Raw genomic sequence first — 19,666 nt, 5'->3', positions numbered from 1 at the left:
CTTTTGCAGGGTTTCTCGAGGATTCGCAAATGTTGCTTGTCTGTGAAAAAATTGCGTATGCCAATTAGTTAGGATCCAATGAAAAGTTAATGTGTCTGTGAATTTGCACAACTCAAATTGTGTAAGATTGAGGTATTACTGTATATATACATATGTATAATATGCAAGTGAATAAGGCAACTCAGTGTATGAGACGACCCCCCATTTTTCATGTAAAAATGAAGGTTTGGAGTATGTTTGCCATATAAGACGATCCCCAATTTATTAAGTTAATACTATCAGTTGATGTAAGTTAGTTGGTACATAAATAAAATAAAAAATTGTTAGGATTATTGTACCGAAAATGTGTAAAATCAGTTTGTTCCCACACAACATACAGTACAAACTGTCGGTCCTTTACATAAGGAACTGCTTTCAGCACGGCTGAAGACAGGCTGTGTAACTTAAACAAGGTGGTGGAGTACATAGCTAACTACTGACTACAGGTGGGAGTCCTGCCCACCCAGTTGGTATACACCACTTTGCTTTAAACAGCCGTGTTCACAATGATTGGTTGTTGAGTTTTGGAATGTCAGTTTGATCATTATGGATTCCCAAGTGATTAGTTCCTCCTCACTTCGCACCTTTCCCACAATTTTAAAGTTTTTGGCGTCTATATGAGTTTTACAAATTTTAGCAGGATCGTCGTATGGAGTCATTTATGGACTACCTGAAATACATAAAGAAGGGATCCTCTTAAGACCTATTCTTTCCTGTATGAATACCCCAACTACGGCCTCGCTAAATTTCTTGTTCCGTTACTTGAACCACTGACAAATAAGTCCTATACACTAAAAAACCCAGCAACTTTTAAAGACGAAATTATTAAGCAGGATTCTAATTTGGTCATGGCAAGCTTCAATGTTGAATCTCTGTTCACAAACGTTCTGTGGGAGAAACCATAGATATTATCCTAAACAAATTATTTCCTTCGATGATTCCCTTTTTAATGATTTTAGTAAAACCTATTTTAAGCAACTTTTAGAGCTGGCCGTGCTGGACACAACCTTCATTTTTAATGGTACTCCTCACAGACAGGTGGAGGGAGTGGTGATGTGTAATCCCCTAGGCCTAACCTTCGCCAATATCTTTATGAAATTTCTTGATAGTGGGGCCACACACTTCAGAAACCCACTCTCAAAAAACTTGCCTTGTTACCCAGGCCTTAGCATTAGATTTCCACGTCACATTTAATTTACTTTTCAGTACTTTATATTTCTTAAAATTTCTGGGGGTTTCCGAGTGGTAGACTAACAGAGGCCTCAGTTTCAAATCTCCGCTAGCGTTTGCGCATAATAATAAAGTTAGCCTATCTTTCATGGGTTATGAGGCCAGGCATTTTCTTCTTTTCTTTTGTAATGTAGGTCCTCTTTGGCATTTTCTTCCAAAAGAGGCCTGTCTCATCACAGTTGAAAATCTGATTCAACAAATAACCATTATCGTCTATGAACTGTTGAAACTCTTTCACATATTTTTCTGCAGCTTTCTTGTCAGCACTCCTTGCCTCCCCATGCCTTACAACATTGTGGATGCCACTAAGTTTCTTGAACCTGTCGAACTGTCCCCTACTGGCCATAAACTCATGCTTGGTACTAATACTAGTTCCAGCTCTGTTCTTCATAAGGTCAGCATGCAAACATTTAGCCTTTGCGTAAATCATAGCCTCTGATACGCTATTCCCAGCAATCTGTTTTTCATTTATCCAAACTAATAACAATTTATCAATTTCGTCTATTCATAGCCTCTGATACGCTATCCCCAGCAATCTGTTTTTCATTTATCCAAACTAATAACAATTTATCAATTTCATCTATTATGGGAGGCCTCTGTTTCGTCAAACTTGTAACCCCCTTCGCAACACTAGTACTTTTTATAGCCTCTTTGTTCTTTAAAAATGTGCTGATGGTGGACTTGGGTAACTTAAATTGTAATGCTAAATCAGTCACAAGAATGCCCCTTTCATACTTCTCAATAATCTCCTTCTTAATATAAGCTCTATTGCGGTTGTTACTGTCTTTCTCTTCTGTTTATCAGCAATGGCTGGCTTGGGACCCATGATTAAAAGAAAATGTGGTGTAGAAAGACAAAAAAACTGATGATGTACCCGTGCAAGTGTGTACTTTTCCAAACAACAGCAGCAGTGTGAGTGGGCTTTAAATGCTTTTAAATATGTGTGGGAAGGATGCCACTAACAACGCCAACTAGCGGTGGCTGACCGAAACACTTTTGTTTACAAACTTCATATCATTCATTGGGTTGGATTCCAGTTTGTCGTTCGAGCTCCTACGCAAAATTTACTTGACATTTCGCGTTGAAATCCGATTATGTCGAGTTCTGGCACGGTCGAGGAGCGGGTTCTACTGTATACACACACACACACACATATATATATATATATATATATATATATATATATATGTATGTATGTATGTATATGATAGATAAATAGATAGATAGATAGATGGAGAGATACACACATATATACAGTATATATATATATATATATATATATATATATATATATATATATATATATATATATATATATATATATATATATATATATATATATATAATAGATGGAGAGATACACACATATATATACAGTATATATATATATATATATATATATATATATATATATATATATATATATATATATATTTCTGAGTTCAGTCCCGTGTCAGCCAGTGAAATTCCATTACAGCACGAATTTCTAGGTATAACCTTGCTAGATATACCAGAGAAAAAGAGCTTTCAGGAAAGCTGGGGTTACTACCCCAGTCGAGCGTCTTCTAGAAGACGTCGGTATAAGTAAGGGTGAGTGAATACCACTACCACGGAAACCTACTCGAAAGATCTCTCCCTATCAAAACCCCGAACAGAAGCGCGGTGAGCCGTTACAGCCCCCACACCAAACACCCGCCAGGGCCAGCGACACCAGCGCCACCTACCTCATTCCATTTTCTAGCACGTGAAATCGCTGTTTCTTTTGTGTGCTCGTCTCCATTATTTTGGATTTTTCTGCTTTCTGCGGTGGCGACGAGCAGCTTTTCCATTTCAAGTTAAGTACCATCTTCTTGTGGGGTTTTGTTCTATTTTTTTGGCTGTTTTGGTCTCAGATTTTCATAAATATTGAGATCTTATTATGTCGCCACGGCGTCCCCGCCAGCCATGTCGACCCTTGAGCGACTCCTTCTGTTCTTTTCAGTTGGAGTTGTCTCCCAGTCGTCGTTATAGATAGATTTTGCCCCCTTGGTTCCCTTCCTGGTGGTTCCTTGCGGTGGCTCCCCCCTATGAATTTTGTTCAATTGGCCTACTGGCCTTTGTGGGAGTGATGCCCCATCCCGGTTCCCCACTCCAGGTTGGGTTCCTGTTATTTTTGGTCTTACTAGGCTAATTAATTTTTGCTTGAAGATGGTGCTCTCTTTTAGTTTTATTTTTAGTATTTTTATTATTTTATTGGGTGGTTTACCTCGGGTGCTGAACAGCCTCAGATCTAACCGCTTCCCGTGGTAGGCTACGCTCTCTGTTGAGCACATTTTAGTTTTTATGAGTGATGGTTATTTTGTGGAGTAGGCTTGTTTGTGGCTCCATCCCTTGCCCTGGGTGGGGAGTTCAGGTTGAGGGAGTTTTGTTGCGGTTTTCCTCCGGGATCGTTTTTAGGGCAGAGTGAGCCCCTTAGTTCTCTTCCTCCATTTGGGGGAATCGAGTTCTTGGGATGTGTTTCCTCTTGGCTAGTCGCCCTTGCCCCCCATTCTCGATCCTGGTTGGTTCTCGGCACAAAATTTCTCTCCCTGTTGCTTCCTCCTCCCTTCTGCCCTCCCTTTCCTAGCCTATATTAGGTTAGGTTTTTATTAGGCTACGCCTAGGTAGATGTTGGGCTTTGGGCTGTGTTGCTTCCAGTCATATTACCCTTCCGAGATTCATTGTCTGGGAGGTATGGTGCAGTTGAGCGGGTGAGCTTCTCCCCGTCTCCTGTTCCTTCCTGGTAGCCTACTCCTCCTCCTTCCCCCTCCCCCCCCCTCCTCCTCTCTCCAGCCTTGCTCTACTCGTGCGGGTGACGCTAGATGGCGTTTTCTCCGAGTTCAGGGACTTCTCCTGTTGGTTGAGGGATTCGCTCCCTCCCATATCGTCCCAGCATCGCTGTATTGGGGTTGGTGGTTTGTTTACTCGAACGTGTTCGAGTCACTATCCATTACTTTCGTCTCCCGGGATTCACGTTGATCTGGTAACAAATATTGCTTCAGCCTATGTTATGAACATACGAGCATTTTACCTGTCTTGTTTCTCCGGCGGGAAGTGGGGTGTGAAGGTTTTTCATTTTATAGAGGATGGATCCTTCCGTCCTCTTGAGTTCTTACCATCACTTATTACTGTTATTATTTTTGTTTTGTTTTTAGATAAGTCTGTTTATCTACAGGAGTACTCTCCTTAATTCATTATATATATTATATAAGTGAGTCCGGTCCTATACCGAGGGGCTCCGCCGTTATTTTACTGGCAGCCCTTATGGTTAGTTCCTGGTCTCTCTTTCCTTCATTCCCGGAGTCCTCCGGGGAATCTGAAAACTCTTACCTTCCACTCTGTGTAATTTAGAGCTTATTGGCCCAGTTTATGATTAGGGAGTTCTTCTCCGCACCGGAGTATTCGGTTGCAGTTGAGTTCCCGGCCTGCGCCAGCTTTATTTTGCTTAGGGTGGGAGGTTCATGTACTGTTTCTGCCTTTACAGACTGTTCGCTGTGAGGAGCCGGTGCACCGCCTCCCTCCAACAACCTTACGGTCACGTGGTTGCCGGAGCCCACGCTGGTTGTGCGGTCCGACTGGATGACCTGGTTGTCTGGCACCCTGATGGTTGTGAGGTTTGCTTCTCTCTCTGCACAACTGTCCAGGATGAGTCGGTAAGTGACAGTCTTTACATTACTCCTGCCATGCTCCTCATATTATATATTGTATATTGTTTATATTTCCCGGAATGGTTTTCGTTCTTAGCTAATTGTTGGTTTTCTTACAGGCGGATGAAACTTCCAAGAAGTCTGCCTTGGAATCCCTCCGGGCCTGGGTGGCTGGGTTTGGCAGGAATGTTCCGTCGGGGAAGCCCCTCGTCCTCGGCGCCAGGTTGAGGGACTTGCTCTACCAGCGCGCACGGGTGGCGAGCAGTGCCTGAAGACCTTGCCACCCCTATCATCCAGCAAATCCGGGATGAGACCCAGCCACCTCAGCAAGCGGATATCCTCTACGCTGAGGTCTCGGAGGATGTTGCCGCCATGGATCTCAACCTGGAACCAATGAACATAGAGCAGGACCAGGTGGTAAGTGGTGAGGTAAGTGAGGTTGTTGGGGCGGGCCCCTTTGTTTGACTCCCTGCTTCATCCATATCTTCTTTCGCAGGTTTTGTGAAGTCTTCCTCCTTGGGTGATAGAGCTCCGTCTGCTATCCCCAAGTTGAAGAAGACTTCATGGAAGGCGAAGGGCTACAAGTCCTCGACTTCCAAGAAGGCATTGCCCTTCCCCGTCGAAGGCTAAGGTTTCAGGACCTGTAGCCTCCGGGAGCAAGTCTGGTTCCTCCAGCAAGGGCGTGAGTAAGAGGGCTGCAAATCAAGCCCTCCTCCCCAACCTGCTTTTTGACGCACAGGCCTTTGCCAATCAACTGTATAAACAGTTTCACGGAGGACCTAGATTCGAGATTTGACAAAATCTCCGAGAAGTTGGCCAGTCATGATAACATACTGGCGGGTTGGCTCACCCACCCCCAGCCGAACCACAGTATGTTATCCCCGACACTGCGGACCTCCGCGCTTGATGTCGGTAAACCCTTGGCGATTGCACTCCGGGCCATCCAACATGATGGCAAACTGACATTAGATGGTCTTGGCACGAGACGGTTGGAGGAGTTGGAGTTCTTCCCCGATCTCCTGCCCCCTTACCCTGGCTTTCGTGAGGCTTACGGAGGAAGCTTGGATTCGGTCAGACAAGGTTCCTAGGAGACTGTCATCGTCCCTAGGGACCAAGCTCAGTCGGCTCTTCTGCGCACTCTGACGGAGTGGCAGGCAGACAATATGAAGTTGACTCCTTTCAAGGGCAACTTTACTATGTTGCCCTGGGTGACAACCTACCCACCCCTTGCTTGGACAAAATCGCTCTGGCCACGACCCGAGCATGCTTCGATGGTAATCCGTTACCACAGCTAAGGAGACAGACCCTACTTCCCTGGTATTCCCAGGAAGTAATGAGTTCTGGTTAGACGCCCGTCCACTTTCACGGTCGGGAAGCTGGACCCCTTCTGCGCTTCCACGCAATTCAGTGAGCAACTCCCTGCTGCCGGAAGCTCTTTTAAGCGGAGTTTGATGCTTGGACTTAAAGTTAGCCCGGTCCTTGAACTCCGTATGCCTTACTGAAGCTACTGCCGTCTCCTGCTCGGACGAACCTTTCTTCCAAGTTTTGGCTAAATCCTTGCTGGCAGGCTTCCAGTCTGACTTATTTGAATTTATCATGGCCAGACTGGAATGTAGGAAGTTCATCTTTTGCCGATGCGACTATCCGCCACGAGCCTAACAAGCTCGTGAAAAGCTCGATCTGGGGACCTAACCTCTTCCCTGAAGAGGAGGTCACGAATGTTATGGCCGAGGCTACACGGGCCAACCAGAGTCTTCGTTCTCGCTGGGGCATTTCGGCCTATAAGCGTAAGACCCCAGAATCGGCCGCCCCAATCGAGAGGAGGTAAACGCTTCAGGAGGCATAAGAGGCCCCACCATCAGGCGGTAGTCCAAGCCGTCCCGGTCTCGGCAGTGGCGCAGCCTTCTACTTCAAGGCTCACCCCAACAGTATGTGCTGGTCCAACCAGCTGCACCCTCCTATGTGGCCTCACCGCGCACAACCCCACATATGAGGGCCGTGGTTTTTCACGGCCTTAATAGGGTTGCAAGGGGAGGAAGAGGCAAAGCCCCCATAGAGGAAAGCCCAACACCACCCCAAGGGGAAGACCTGGACGTGGTAGGGGAATAAACCCGCTCCCTCCCACTGAGAGAACACAGGTAGGCGGTCGCCTGTTTTGGTTCAGGGACCAATGGACCTTCAGCCCTTGGGCACACAGCATTGTGTCCAAAGGACTGGGATGGAGCTGGATCAAAAACCCTCCTCCTCTAACCAGGTTTTACCAGCCACCCACATCAATCCTAAAAGGATTACGTGACAGAATTGCTCAACAAACGAGCAATAAAGAAAGTAAGGCACCTAAAGTTTCAAGGCAGGTTATTCACTGTTCCCAAAAAGACTCCGATCAGCAAAGAGTGATCCTGGATCTGTCGCGTCTAAATCTCTACATAAAATGCGACAAATTTCGCATGCTTACGGTAGCTCAAGGTCACGGACTCTACTTCCGCGTGGAGCCGTCACCACCTCTATCGATCTTTCAGACGCTTATTATCACGTCCCAGTTGCGCTGAACTTCTCTCAGTTCCTCGGTTTCAGACTCGAATCAAGCCTACTCCTTCAGGGTCATGCCCTTCGGTCTGAACATTGCACCCAGGATATTCACAAAGCTGGCGGACACGGTAGTACAACAACTCCGGTCTCAAGGGATATCCCTAGCAGCATATTTGGACGATTGGATAATTTGGGCACCAACAGTTCCGGAGTGTCAGAAAGCTACGTCCATAGTCATCAATTTCCTGGAGTCGCTGGGTTTTCAACTGAACAGAGAGAAGTCCCGCCTGACTCGGAGTCCCGGTTTCAGTGGTTGGGTCTCCAGTGGGATCTGTCATCTCACACGCTGTCCCTTCCGCCTCCCAAGAGGAAAGAGATAGCATCTCTCACCAGGAGATTCCTCAAAAATCCATCAGCATCCCGCCGGTCCCAAGAAAGGGTCCTTGGATCTCTTCAGTTTGCCTCAGTGACAGACCTGCTATTAAAAGCGAAATTAAAAGACATAAACAGAGTGTGGCGGAGTCGAGCCAATGTCAAGCTCAGAGACAAGGTCTCCTCCATTCCTCAAATCTTAAAGACAAGATTGCGACCTTGGACCTCGGTCAGAGGCCTGTCCAATACAGTTCCGCTTCAATTTCCCCCTCCGGCACTAGTTGTTCACACAGACGCTTCCCTAAGCGGCTGGGGGGATATTCACCAAAACAAAAGTACAAGGAACGTGGTCCACAATGTTTCAGCAGTTCCATATAAATACCCTGGAAGCTATGGCGGTCTTTCTAACTCTGAAGAAAATCCGCCCCCCAACCGATTCATATCAGGTTGGTATTGGACAGCGCAGTGGTAGTTCATTGCATCAACAGGGGCGGCTCCAAATCAGGCCGAGTAAACCAAGTAATGGTTGCTATCTTCTCCCCTGGCGAACAAGCACGGCTGGCACCTGTCAGCCACCCACCTAGCGGGGTGTCGGAACGTGGTGGCGGATTCCTGTCCAGGACTACTCCGTTGGAGACGGAGTGGTCCCTGGACGTGGAATCTTTCAAATGGATTTGCCGCCAGGTTCCGGGCCTCCAAGTGGATCTGTTCGCAACGGAGAGCAACTTCAAGCTCCCCTGTTATGTGGCCCCAACCTGGACCCTCAGGCGTGCACGCCATAGACGCAATGACAGTAGATTGGAACAATTGGGAGAAGATTTATCTTTTCCCCCAATAAATTTACTGCTGAAAGTTTTACACAAACTCAGGACATTCAAAGGTCAATTAGCCCTAGTAGCCCCCTATTGGCCGAAGAGCAATTGGTTCCCTCTTCTTCAGGAACTGGGATTACGGAGTCTTCGATTCCCAAGCCCATTCTGACTCAGACAGTACAAACCAAGACTGTGTCAGCTTCCTCAAGAATTCAGAATGCCCTAGTTTTATGGACTTTATAAAATTCGCAGCCCAAAAAGGAGCGAACATTGACCCTGTCAACACTCTGTTTTTAGAATCATATAAAAGAGATTCTACTATTAGACAGTATGACTCAGCAGTCAAAAAATTAGCCTCCTTCCTAAAAGCATCTGAAGCCAAAATCATGACAGCTAATTTAGGAGTTTCCTTCTTTAGATCATTGTTTGAGAAAGGCCTTGCTCCGGCCACTATTACCACAATCAAATCAGCATTAAAGAAAGTATTTCTTTACGGCTTTAAAATCGACCTTACAGATTCCTACTTTTCATCTATCCCCAGAGCATGCGCTCGTCTGAGACCAGTATCACGCCCACAGTCTGTTACGTGGTTTCTCAATGACGTCCTCAAGTTAGCATCAGAGATGGATAACTTTCATTGCTCTTATCAGGATCTGTTAAGGAAGACTTTATTTTTGATTAGCTTGGCTTCAGGTGCTAGAATCTCAGAGCTGTCGGCTCACTAGAGGTGATAATTGTGTGAACTTCCTCCCATCTGGAGAGGTCCTCCTTTCCCTGACCCTAGATTTTTAGCTAAGAACGAAGACCCACAGGACAGGTGGTCTCCTTGGAAGGTGGTGCCCCTTCCTCAAGACCAGTCTTTATGTCCAGTTTATACACTTAAATCTTACCTTTTAAGAACTCCACAGAGTAAGTCGGGTCCTCTTTTTATCAGGGAGAAAGGTGGTACTCTTTCACTAAATGCTATAAGACAACAAATTCTATATTTCATTAAACAGGCCAACCCAGATTCAGTTCCCAAGGTTCATGATATTCGAGCAGTTGCTACTTCCATTAATTACTTTCATAATATGGACTTTTCAGAGTTATCTAAATTTACGGGTTGGAAATCACCTCTAGTGTTTAAACGCCACTATTTAAAAATCGCTCAAGCCCTGAAATTTTCTACCATAGCTGTGGGAAGTGTCATCTCCCCACCTTAATTAATCATATCCTTGTCCTTTCCTTTCCCCCCGCCCGCCTGCCTCATTTACTTTTCTGCTTATTCTCCTGGTTGATTATACCTCACTGCCTGGCTCCTCATATTGACGTTTCTTGTACCTGTTGATGGAAAAAGTGTAATCTGACATGCCATGATTGTTTTTTCTTATGGGGTACTGGACAGTTTTTATTTGGCTCCACGTACCCCAGATATATGTATATGTTAATGCTCATTGATTTTGTCTCTTACGTGTTTAGACTAAGTTTACGTGTATAGTATTAAGGTTATATTTGCAGTTATTTTGTGCGCTTTTCATGTTTCACCTTGCTTTTAAGTAATTTTAAGGTTTTTTGAGGGCCTCTTCTCCGTCAGCGGGGACCTCCCAGTGTTTCATAGTATTAAGTTTTTTGATGTGCCTTAGATTTAGTATGCCTTAGTCTTAATATTCTTGCTACACGGAAGAGATTGCTTAATTAAAATTATTTTGGTAAAACTTTTGCCTTTTCTTCAGATTACCCCCATTTCTTTTCCTGGTAGTTGCATCCTTGGCATGATTCTCTATCACGATTTCACCGCTGACACGGACTGGACTCAGAAAAGGGATTTTGACAAAGGAAAAATCTATTTCTGAGGAAGGTCCCGTGTCACCCGGTGACCCTCCCTGAATCACCTAGTACTCTCCCCCCTCTTGCACATGCCAAGTCTGGGGTTAGTGCTAGCATGGAATGAGGTAGGTGGCGCTGGTGTCGCCGCCCTGGCGGGTGTTTGGTGTGGGGGCTGTAACGGCTCACCGCTCTGTTCGGGGTTTTGATAGGGAGAGATCTTTCGAGTAGGTTTCCGTGGTAGTGGTATTCACTCACCCTTCACTTATACCGACGTCTTCCTAGAAGACGCTCGACTGGGGTAGTAACCCCAGCTTTCTGAAAGCTCTTTTTCTCTGGTATATCTAGCAAGGTTATACCTAGAAATTGTGCTGTAATGGAATTTCACCGGGTGACACGGGACCTTCCTCAGAAATAGATTTTTCCTTTGTCAAAATCCTTTATATATATATTATATATATATATATATATATATATATATATATATATATATATATATATATATATATATATATATATATATATATATATATATATATATATATATATATATATATATATATATATATATACAATATATATATATATATATATATATATATATATATATATATATATATATATATATATATATATATATATATATATATATATATATATATATATATATACATATATATATATATATATATATATATATATATATATATATATATATATATATATATATATATATATATATATATATATATATATTTATATATATATATATGTGTGTGTGTGTGTATATGTATGTATAAACTACAGCTTAACCCCTGTATTCGCGGGGGATGTGTACCACACTCCCCCCCCTGTAAATAGCTAAAATCTGTGAATACTTAAAACCCCTCTAAAAACACTTAGAACTGCCCATTTTGATAGTTTAAACACAGAAAAACCCTGTAAAAATGCATATACCTGAGTATTTTAAAATAGTTTTATCACAAAAAGTGCATTTATTCATGAAAATTATATGAAATTACAGTAATTAGTGGATATTTCTCAGTGAAAAATACTGCGAATGGGCAAATTTTCCGCGAATAATGGCTAGATATGTTCCACAGAGAAACTCGCGAATGCTTGAGTCCGCGAATCATGAGAACTCAAAACTTGACCTCATTCACACGAAATGTTTCTACTGTGGAGGCAAAATGGTAGCCCAAGGGAAGGACACTTTGCAATGCCAATGAGGCAGGCGAGAGCGCAGTTCAAACTTGCCCTTAAGCATTGCAGACTGAATGAAAAGCTACTAAGAGCTGATTCAATGTCTAGAAAATTAGAATCTGGCGATTATCCCCGTCTTTGGAAGGACATTCAATCCCTAAATCCCATAAGTAAAAAGCTATCACAGAGAGTAGGAGAAGCTGTCGGTGACGAGGCAATCACAAGATGTGGGGCGATCACTTCAGCACTATCCTGAATTGCATAAGCGAACAAGACTCCCAAAGGGATGTAAATAACCTCCTGACTGATAACATTCAGTTTCATTTTGCCGATCGTATTACACCAGGTAACATCAGCAATGCCATAAACAACCTACCTAATAATAAATCGCCCGCCTGCGATGGTCTGCCTGCTGAAGCTTTCAAATTCTGCCATCCGGTAATTTACATTGTGCTAGCTGCTCTGTTCAGTGTGTGCATAATTCACCAGTTTCTCCCAGACTCCCTGCTCTTAGTTCACTTAATACCATTAATAAAAAACAAGTTAAAGGATGCAGCTGACCCTGGCAATTATCGCCCGATTGCAATTACTACAATTGCATCGAAGATACTTGAGTCTGTTCTTTTAGTGAGATTTCTCCCCTTTCTACACACTACTGACAACCAGTTCGGCTTTAAAGCAAACCACTCAACCGACACCTGCATCTGCATCCTGAAAGAATTTTTGAACTATTACCTATCATCAGCTTCTCCCATTTTTCTGTTTTGTAGATGTGAGAAAAGCATTTGACAGAGTAAACTACCCGAAGCTCTCCCTGAAGCTGCACAAACGAGGCACACCTCTATATCTAATTGGAATTTTATTTTGTTGGTTCTCCACACAGCAGTTCTGTGTCAAATGGGGTAATGTACTGTCTAGTACACCTTTGGCTCCCTAAATGGGCTCCGGCAAGGGGGTATTCTCTCTCCTACCTGTTTAACACATACACAGATGCCCTGAATGTCAAACTGAACTCACTCCCAATCGGATCCACTATCAATGAAACAACAATAAACCACCTCTGTTACGCCGACGATATGGTTCTGATTTCCCCATCAGTGCAAGGTCTCCAGCGACTCATCAACACCTGCTGCCATTATGCAGAGGAATTTGATATCCTATGCAACGAAACCAAGATCGCTTAAGCATATTGCAGAACCACAAATTTTTCTCAGGAATCGTCGCCTGGAATTCGTGCATGAATTTCTGTATCTGGGCCACATTATCATGGACAACCTAAAAGATACGGCAGACATAGAACACAGGCGTTGTAAACTATGTGCAACTGGCAACATGATTGCAAGGAGGTTTGCCTTCTGTCACCGAGACACAAAACTGCTGCTCTTCCGCTCGTACTGCTACAGTATTTATGGGTATTCACTTTGGGCGAACTATACCCAAGAGTATCACTGTTGTTCACAGTGACATTCTGAGACGACTCTCAAACACTCCTCACTATCACTTTGCCACGCAGATGTTCATAGAAAACCGCCGGGATAATTTGAAAATCATTGTGAGGCGAACAGTGTCCAGTCTGATCACCTGACTGAGAAACAGCAGCAATTTGCTCATACAAAGCATCCTGAGCAGTGAGGCTTCAAGAAGATCTATATCGTGGGAAAGATGGGGTAATGAGGCTTCTATTCCTTAAATGGCTTATACTCTATTTTTGCAATTGTGAAGTGTCATCTCCAGAAACTGTCATTATTATTATTATTATTATTATTATTATTATTATTATTGCTATTATTATTATTATTACAGTATTATTATTATTATTATTGTTGTTATTATTATTATTATTATTTCTACGTTTCTTGTTGTTATTGATATTCGTCCTTAATTACTACTGCTGTGAATAATATCATGGTAGAGTTTTGCAGTTTTCAGTGCTCATATTTAGCCTTCTGGACCTGACTTATGGAACCACCTAAGGTCCCTAGCTGGAAATTAATAATTTGCAATCTGTATTATTAATTGTTATAGTTTTTAATATTTTTTTTACTATTGTTCTCCATATAATAACAGTCTTTACTATTATTATGAATTCTGTTTTTTCTACTTCTTCAGCAACTGTGTGGATACTGCCGATTATTATTTTTATCATGTTATCTTATGTATCTAGATTGTGTGTATTGTATTGTATTTGTATAATCCATGTATATGGCCCTGAGCTACAAGAAAGATTATTATTATTATTATTATTATTATTATTATTATTATTATTATTATTATTATTATTATTATTTAGGAGTAATAGAGATAGACACACTTTTATGCCAATAAAGGGCAATTAGAGTGTACTCAGGTTAAAACCTGTTAGTGTTTCTATTAATAATTTTGTGTGTTAGGAGATTGGACGCTACTATGTTTAACGAATTTCTCCTTCCCTTATTTTCTGTTTGGGCGAATTAGAATATGAAAAGCCTAATCCTGATATATTATCTTGCTGAAGGTAATATGTCATAATATAGAAGCAGATGCTACATCAGTTCATTATGATCATGTGCATCTAGAACATGATTAACCCAGTGTTAAGGAAATGTAATTCCTTGTTTGTTGAGTATTTCCTTAAAGACATGGAAATTTGGTTTGAGATTGCAGCCATTAGTCCAAACAAAAGAGCAGCCTTGTAGTCCCTGTTCTTAATTTTAAAGCTTGGACTTCAGTGTTTTTGCAGCATGAAGCTGCAGCACAGGAATTTTATAGGGGCATACTTTGTTTACAATATGTATTCTTTTACTTTTGACTTGTTTGTTGGGGTCCCAGGCACAGGGGTCTCATTAGCACTGCTTGTCTTACACTAGAGGTCTTTACTCCCTGACAGGGATTCAGCTTCTGGCAGCATTATTTTCTAGAAAATATCCCAGATCAGATTAGAATATTTTGGTTTTCATGTAAGAAGCTTGTAGTTCACATGGCTGAGCAGATTCTTGTCTAGTTGTGCTAACCCACCATCCCTATATTATTGTGCGAGTCATTTACCTTAACAATAGGTTAAAAGTCATCACAAGTAATGTAAATTTTTGTAGTAAATTTATTACTGTTAAAAGTAGAATCTGCTCAGCCTCCTTACAAGTTAGTGGGCTGTTAAAAAGAATTCTGACGAGAACTAAAGCATTTGAAACACCTGGAGGAGAACGGGGGAACTAGACAGTCATCTGGGTCAGCTAAAAACTTCTTTTTATTTTGAATGCCAACCACACCTGCTGGCGTGAAGATATAGCTATCTTTAACAATAGGTAAGTATCCAAGTAATAAAAAGTATTATGAAAATTTAAATTTTTGGAGTTAATGCATCCTGCCTTTTTACTGCATCATGTTCCCAGTACACTGTCCCCTGAGACTTGCTTTTTCCTACTGCTGAACCTTCTCTAGTACTAGAAGCATCTTAATATTATCTAAGGGAACTTTTTTGCCTAAAATTGGGGAAGATTCCACCAATGGATATATGTCAAAGCACCTATCACTGAAAAGGGTCATCACCATAATGTCTCCCCATAATTGAAAGAGGAAGAACACCATGTCTGCCTCCAGCCAGACACAATGCCAAAATATTTGCCTTGTAGAAATGAAGTACTTTCTTTGAAATACTTTAATGAAACAAGTACTTTTCAGCCAGCAGTGCAGAAAACAGCAAGTAAGAGTCACTGTTAATAGTCACCATCACCCCAACAAGTTCATAAGACATCAGCGAAAGAAGTGATAAGCCAAACAAAAATATCTTTAGATACTGCACACTGAATGGAAATAAATCTGCTAGAAAAGATTTTGTAAGAAAATAGTGGCTTCTTCATTGACCCTCCAGTGTGATTTTCAGGGTCCTAGGACTATGGGCTAAGTACAAAGAGTTGAAGCTTTTGGTTTGTTAACTTTTACAGGAAACTATGGTAGATGATAATACCCATGCCCACAAGAGTTCATGATTTATAAAATATTTATTTGTTTTCAGTGACATTCTTTGGGTACAAGTAAACCTGAAAACTTTCCTTCCAAGTTATAACTGTGAAATCGACGCAACAAAAGTCATACCTCATGCTCACCTTACTTACTACCCAATGATTTTGTGCAATAAGATGATATAGATGAACTGATTGTCCAACTTCCTCAGCCATTCATCCTGCCTGGAGACATTAATGGTAGACATCATCCTAATTGGGAAAAAGTTTAAGTCAACTCAAAAGGATGATGTCTAACATTGTTTATAGAAAATGAACATATTGGGTTACTTAACACTATTTTGGACATCATTTTACTCTAAATCAAGAGTCCAAATACATGATTATTTAAACTAGTGGAATGGGAACCTGTTCATCTAATTTTTGTTATAGGCTATATAGTTCAAAATCTAGCAGATGTAAAATTGCTTCTTTAAGAGGTGTATAATTTTTCATTAATGTTTTTGCATATTTGTATTCTTTGATTTTCTTGTTTAGTAAAAATATCAGCTGCAGTAGTTTTGAAATATTCGTATGCTTTCAGAGGGAGCACTAAGAGTAGATGCCAATATTTCTGTTCATAAACAAGGAGAACCTTTGGGTGAACGCACTGAAGTGAAGAATTTGAATTCAATACGTTCTCTGGTAGGTATGCTATAATTCTATAGTCTTCATGTTGTAATTCATAAACATCTTTGCCTCTTGTCGTAGCTGATTGTTTGGCTGTGAAATTTAATGATATTAACTCAGTCAGGCTGCAATTAATACAATTTACTGTATTCCCACTTGAAGAACCTGTGCTGGTATGTTTCAGCTTAACCCTTTAACCTTTTGGTACTTGTATATGTATAGGTAGCATGCCAAATCTAACTGAGCCGTTTAGTATGTACATATACAGTGAGCAGATGTTTTAACTGTGGCGTTTAATACGTATACGATCAATTTTTCCCGCCTTCCTTTCAAGGTTAATCCATTACAACAGGTTTTCCCTAGGTCCCAGGAAGTCTTTTTGACCATATCCATACAAAAACACTTCCTCCCAAACCCCCTTTTATCTGAATTTTCCTGATTTTCTGTATCTAATGCGGGAATTCGCCAGTCACGGCTATTGCTATGTATAGCAAGACACCACTCTGCTGGGCTGATTCATTCTCTTACAGGGAACTTTGGACTTTCGACATAGTGGGTAGAAGGACTCTGATCCCTTCTAATCCAACTTAGTGCCACTTGTGTGTTACTTTCATCTTTCCTGTTTTATTTTTCCAGCTCTAGCACAAATGAAAAACGATAAGTAATTGTAGTTTCTTGATGTAAGATTTAGCATGACTGAAATATGAAAAATGTACTCACTTGACTTTTATTATTTTACGATATGTTCAGTGCATGTGACTGAACTCCAGATGCGCTTCATTCTGAATGACTGCAAATTGTTTTGTTTATGTATTGTTGAGTGTGGCGCATCCAAAACCTTTGTGTAGAAATGGACATCTCTGAGTGAAAGACGGTGATTGTAGACGTCCTGCCCGTCGTCACCAAATTAAGCTATGGGTCCTCTCATGAAGGTGAAGGCGTGGAAGCTTGCAGGTGTAAAGCAGATGGCTCCCATATCCAAACTGTACCAGTTGTGGCTCATAAAAGCCATTCTAAGGAAGCACTACGAAGAACTGGTGTTTAATGTAAGTTGGTCATGCCGTTGGTCAGTAAGAAACAAGACATCAACTCTACCACTAACAAACTGTCGCTGCAAAAAAAAAAAAAACTCTCATAGACCAACAAACAATTGTCTCCAAAACCAAACAGCTACTGACTGAAAAATTGTCCATCTAACACCACTAACTCAAAATCAGTGTGCTAAAACTGAATGTGTTACACAACTTCTGAATAAACCACTACCTAATAAGAAAAAAACCAAATGCATGAAAAAATTTACTCCAACTCCTTCAAGGGAAAAATAGACTGAAACCACATCCATGAAATATAAATACCGACAACGCTGAAACCAGCTGCCACCACCTGAATATATAAAACTGCAGCACATGCTAAAATAAGAACCAACACCTGTAAATCAGTATAAAACCCCCAAACAGGCAGTTACAATATAATATCTAACCTCCCAATCCCACCCCCCCCAAAAAAAACTTCAAAAATGCTCATAAACTCTACAGGACTTCTGTGTCACGATTTAACAACGACTAACTAAAAAAAAAAAATGATAGACCCTTAAAAACAGTGCGAAAAAGATGATCAGTACACCACTTCAGCAGAAAAACTGACAAAATTATGCTAAATCGCTGCCAATGCACAGAGAGAAAAAACCCAACAAAACAGACTAAAATTGGACAACCAAAATCCATAAAACTCTACGGACAAGCGTCCTCCCAAATTCAAAACCCCCAAATTACATTCCTGGGAAACCAGCAAATAAAATAAAAAGAGAATAAAAGTACATAAGAAAAAGAAGAGAAAAAAAAAAAACCCATAAATTCCCTTTTAAGCTGTCCTCTTGATCTTAGATATACTGTATGTGTCAACCAGGACAATCCAGTTTTTTCATCTCAAACAATAAACCTATTCCCTTTTTTTTATTTCCACAACCTGAAATGGACCCTCAAACTTGAGCCCCAATTTATAATTCAACTGATTCCTGACATTTATTTTCACAAAAACCCTATCACCAACAGCAACTTTAATATTATCTGACAAAATAGCTCCTGTCAACCATTTCCTGCATCATCAGCTCAAGATTCCTAGTAAGGAACACATATCTCATAGTAGCAGTAGAGACCAACTATCTAACCGTATCATCACAATGAGACGGAATGGACAACAAATCGAACACACCTTGTGGTGGATGACCAAAGACTGCCTCAGCAGGAGACATCACAGTAGTATTGCTAACCATAGTATTAATGCTATGCCGAAACTGTGTAATATACTGATCCCAATTCACATAACTGATTCTGAGAGCCTCAATTACCTTCCTACTGGTGCGCTCACATAACCCATTGCCTTCTGGTCTATACGGAATAGTAGTTACTTTCTGAATTCCCATAGCCTTGACAAGACACTCCTAACGTCTTATTCACAAACTCTCTCTCATTTTCTGTAATAAGAACCTCAGGAACCCCACAACAACAAATAAACCCCTCGAAAAATGCAACTGCTACCACCTCTGCTGTCTTATGCTTCAAAGGGGAAATCTCTACAAACCTAGTTAAATCATCGACAATAACCAACAAATGTCTGTGCCCATAACTAGACTCACAGAAATTGAAAGTATGTCCATATGGACACCCTGGAAAGGTCTACTGGGGATAGGAAACGAACCCAATTTACACGAAGTAACCCTCGCTGGCTTGCATGCATCACAAACTGAAAATCCTCCACTGATGCGAGCATGTTCTTCCAAAAAACTTCCCCCGTGCATTGTGATATGTTTTCTCCATACCCAAATATGGACTACCAAACCTACAATGAGCAACATACAAAACCTTATGTACTGGGCACTTTGGGACAGCTATCTGTGTTGTATCTCCTTTATCCTCACTACTCCTCAACTTATATTTAATTTTCTTAACTAACAAATTACCCTCTAACTCTAGACCCGTAAAAGGCAACCTATAGCCCTTTCTAACTCCCCTCTAAGAAATGCCTTTGCATCTGCCAAAATTTCATCCTCATCCTGTTTAGCCTCCACTGAACTAATATCCCAGTCTATGCAATCCCCAGATACATAACAAACACGAGAACCATCTGAATCATAAAAACTCTTACTAAAGGCATCAGCTACTACATTATGTCTACCTTCTATATATCTAAGCATGGTGTCAAAATCCCTAATCATCAAAAACCACGTAGCTCTTTGAGGAGAAAGATCTGGTTTGTTAAAAAGATCCAACAATGGCTTGTGATCTGTAAGAACCTCAACTTTGTTGCCCAACAATAACATCTTAAAATGAACCAAACTAGACACTGCCACAAACGCCTCCTTGTCCGTTGTGCACATCGACATCTCATTACTCCCTTGCTGCTTAAA

General features: G+C 41.3%; 1 protein-coding gene across 5 annotated transcripts in view; it reads left to right on the top strand.

Annotated features, from left to right (window-relative positions):
- GatB (glutamyl-tRNA(Gln) amidotransferase subunit B, mitochondrial) overlaps window positions 1-19,666 on the top strand; it is a 992,144-nt gene that overhangs the window by 532,282 nt on the left and 440,196 nt on the right. For all 5 annotated transcript variants that reach the window (XM_067108081.1, XM_067108084.1, XM_067108085.1 and 2 more), the window contains one exon: window positions 16,175-16,275. In XM_067108081.1, the coding sequence (XP_066964182.1) occupies window positions 16,175-16,275 (101 nt within the window). The remainder of the gene's footprint in view (window positions 1-16,174; window positions 16,276-19,666) is intronic.

This window comes from Macrobrachium rosenbergii, chromosome 8, assembly GCF_040412425.1.
Source record: "Macrobrachium rosenbergii isolate ZJJX-2024 chromosome 8, ASM4041242v1, whole genome shotgun sequence".
NCBI classification, from domain to species: domain Eukaryota; kingdom Metazoa; phylum Arthropoda; class Malacostraca; order Decapoda; family Palaemonidae; genus Macrobrachium; species Macrobrachium rosenbergii.
The sequence above is the reverse complement of the archived record's forward strand: the minus strand, read 5'-3'. Positions and strand labels throughout refer to the sequence as shown.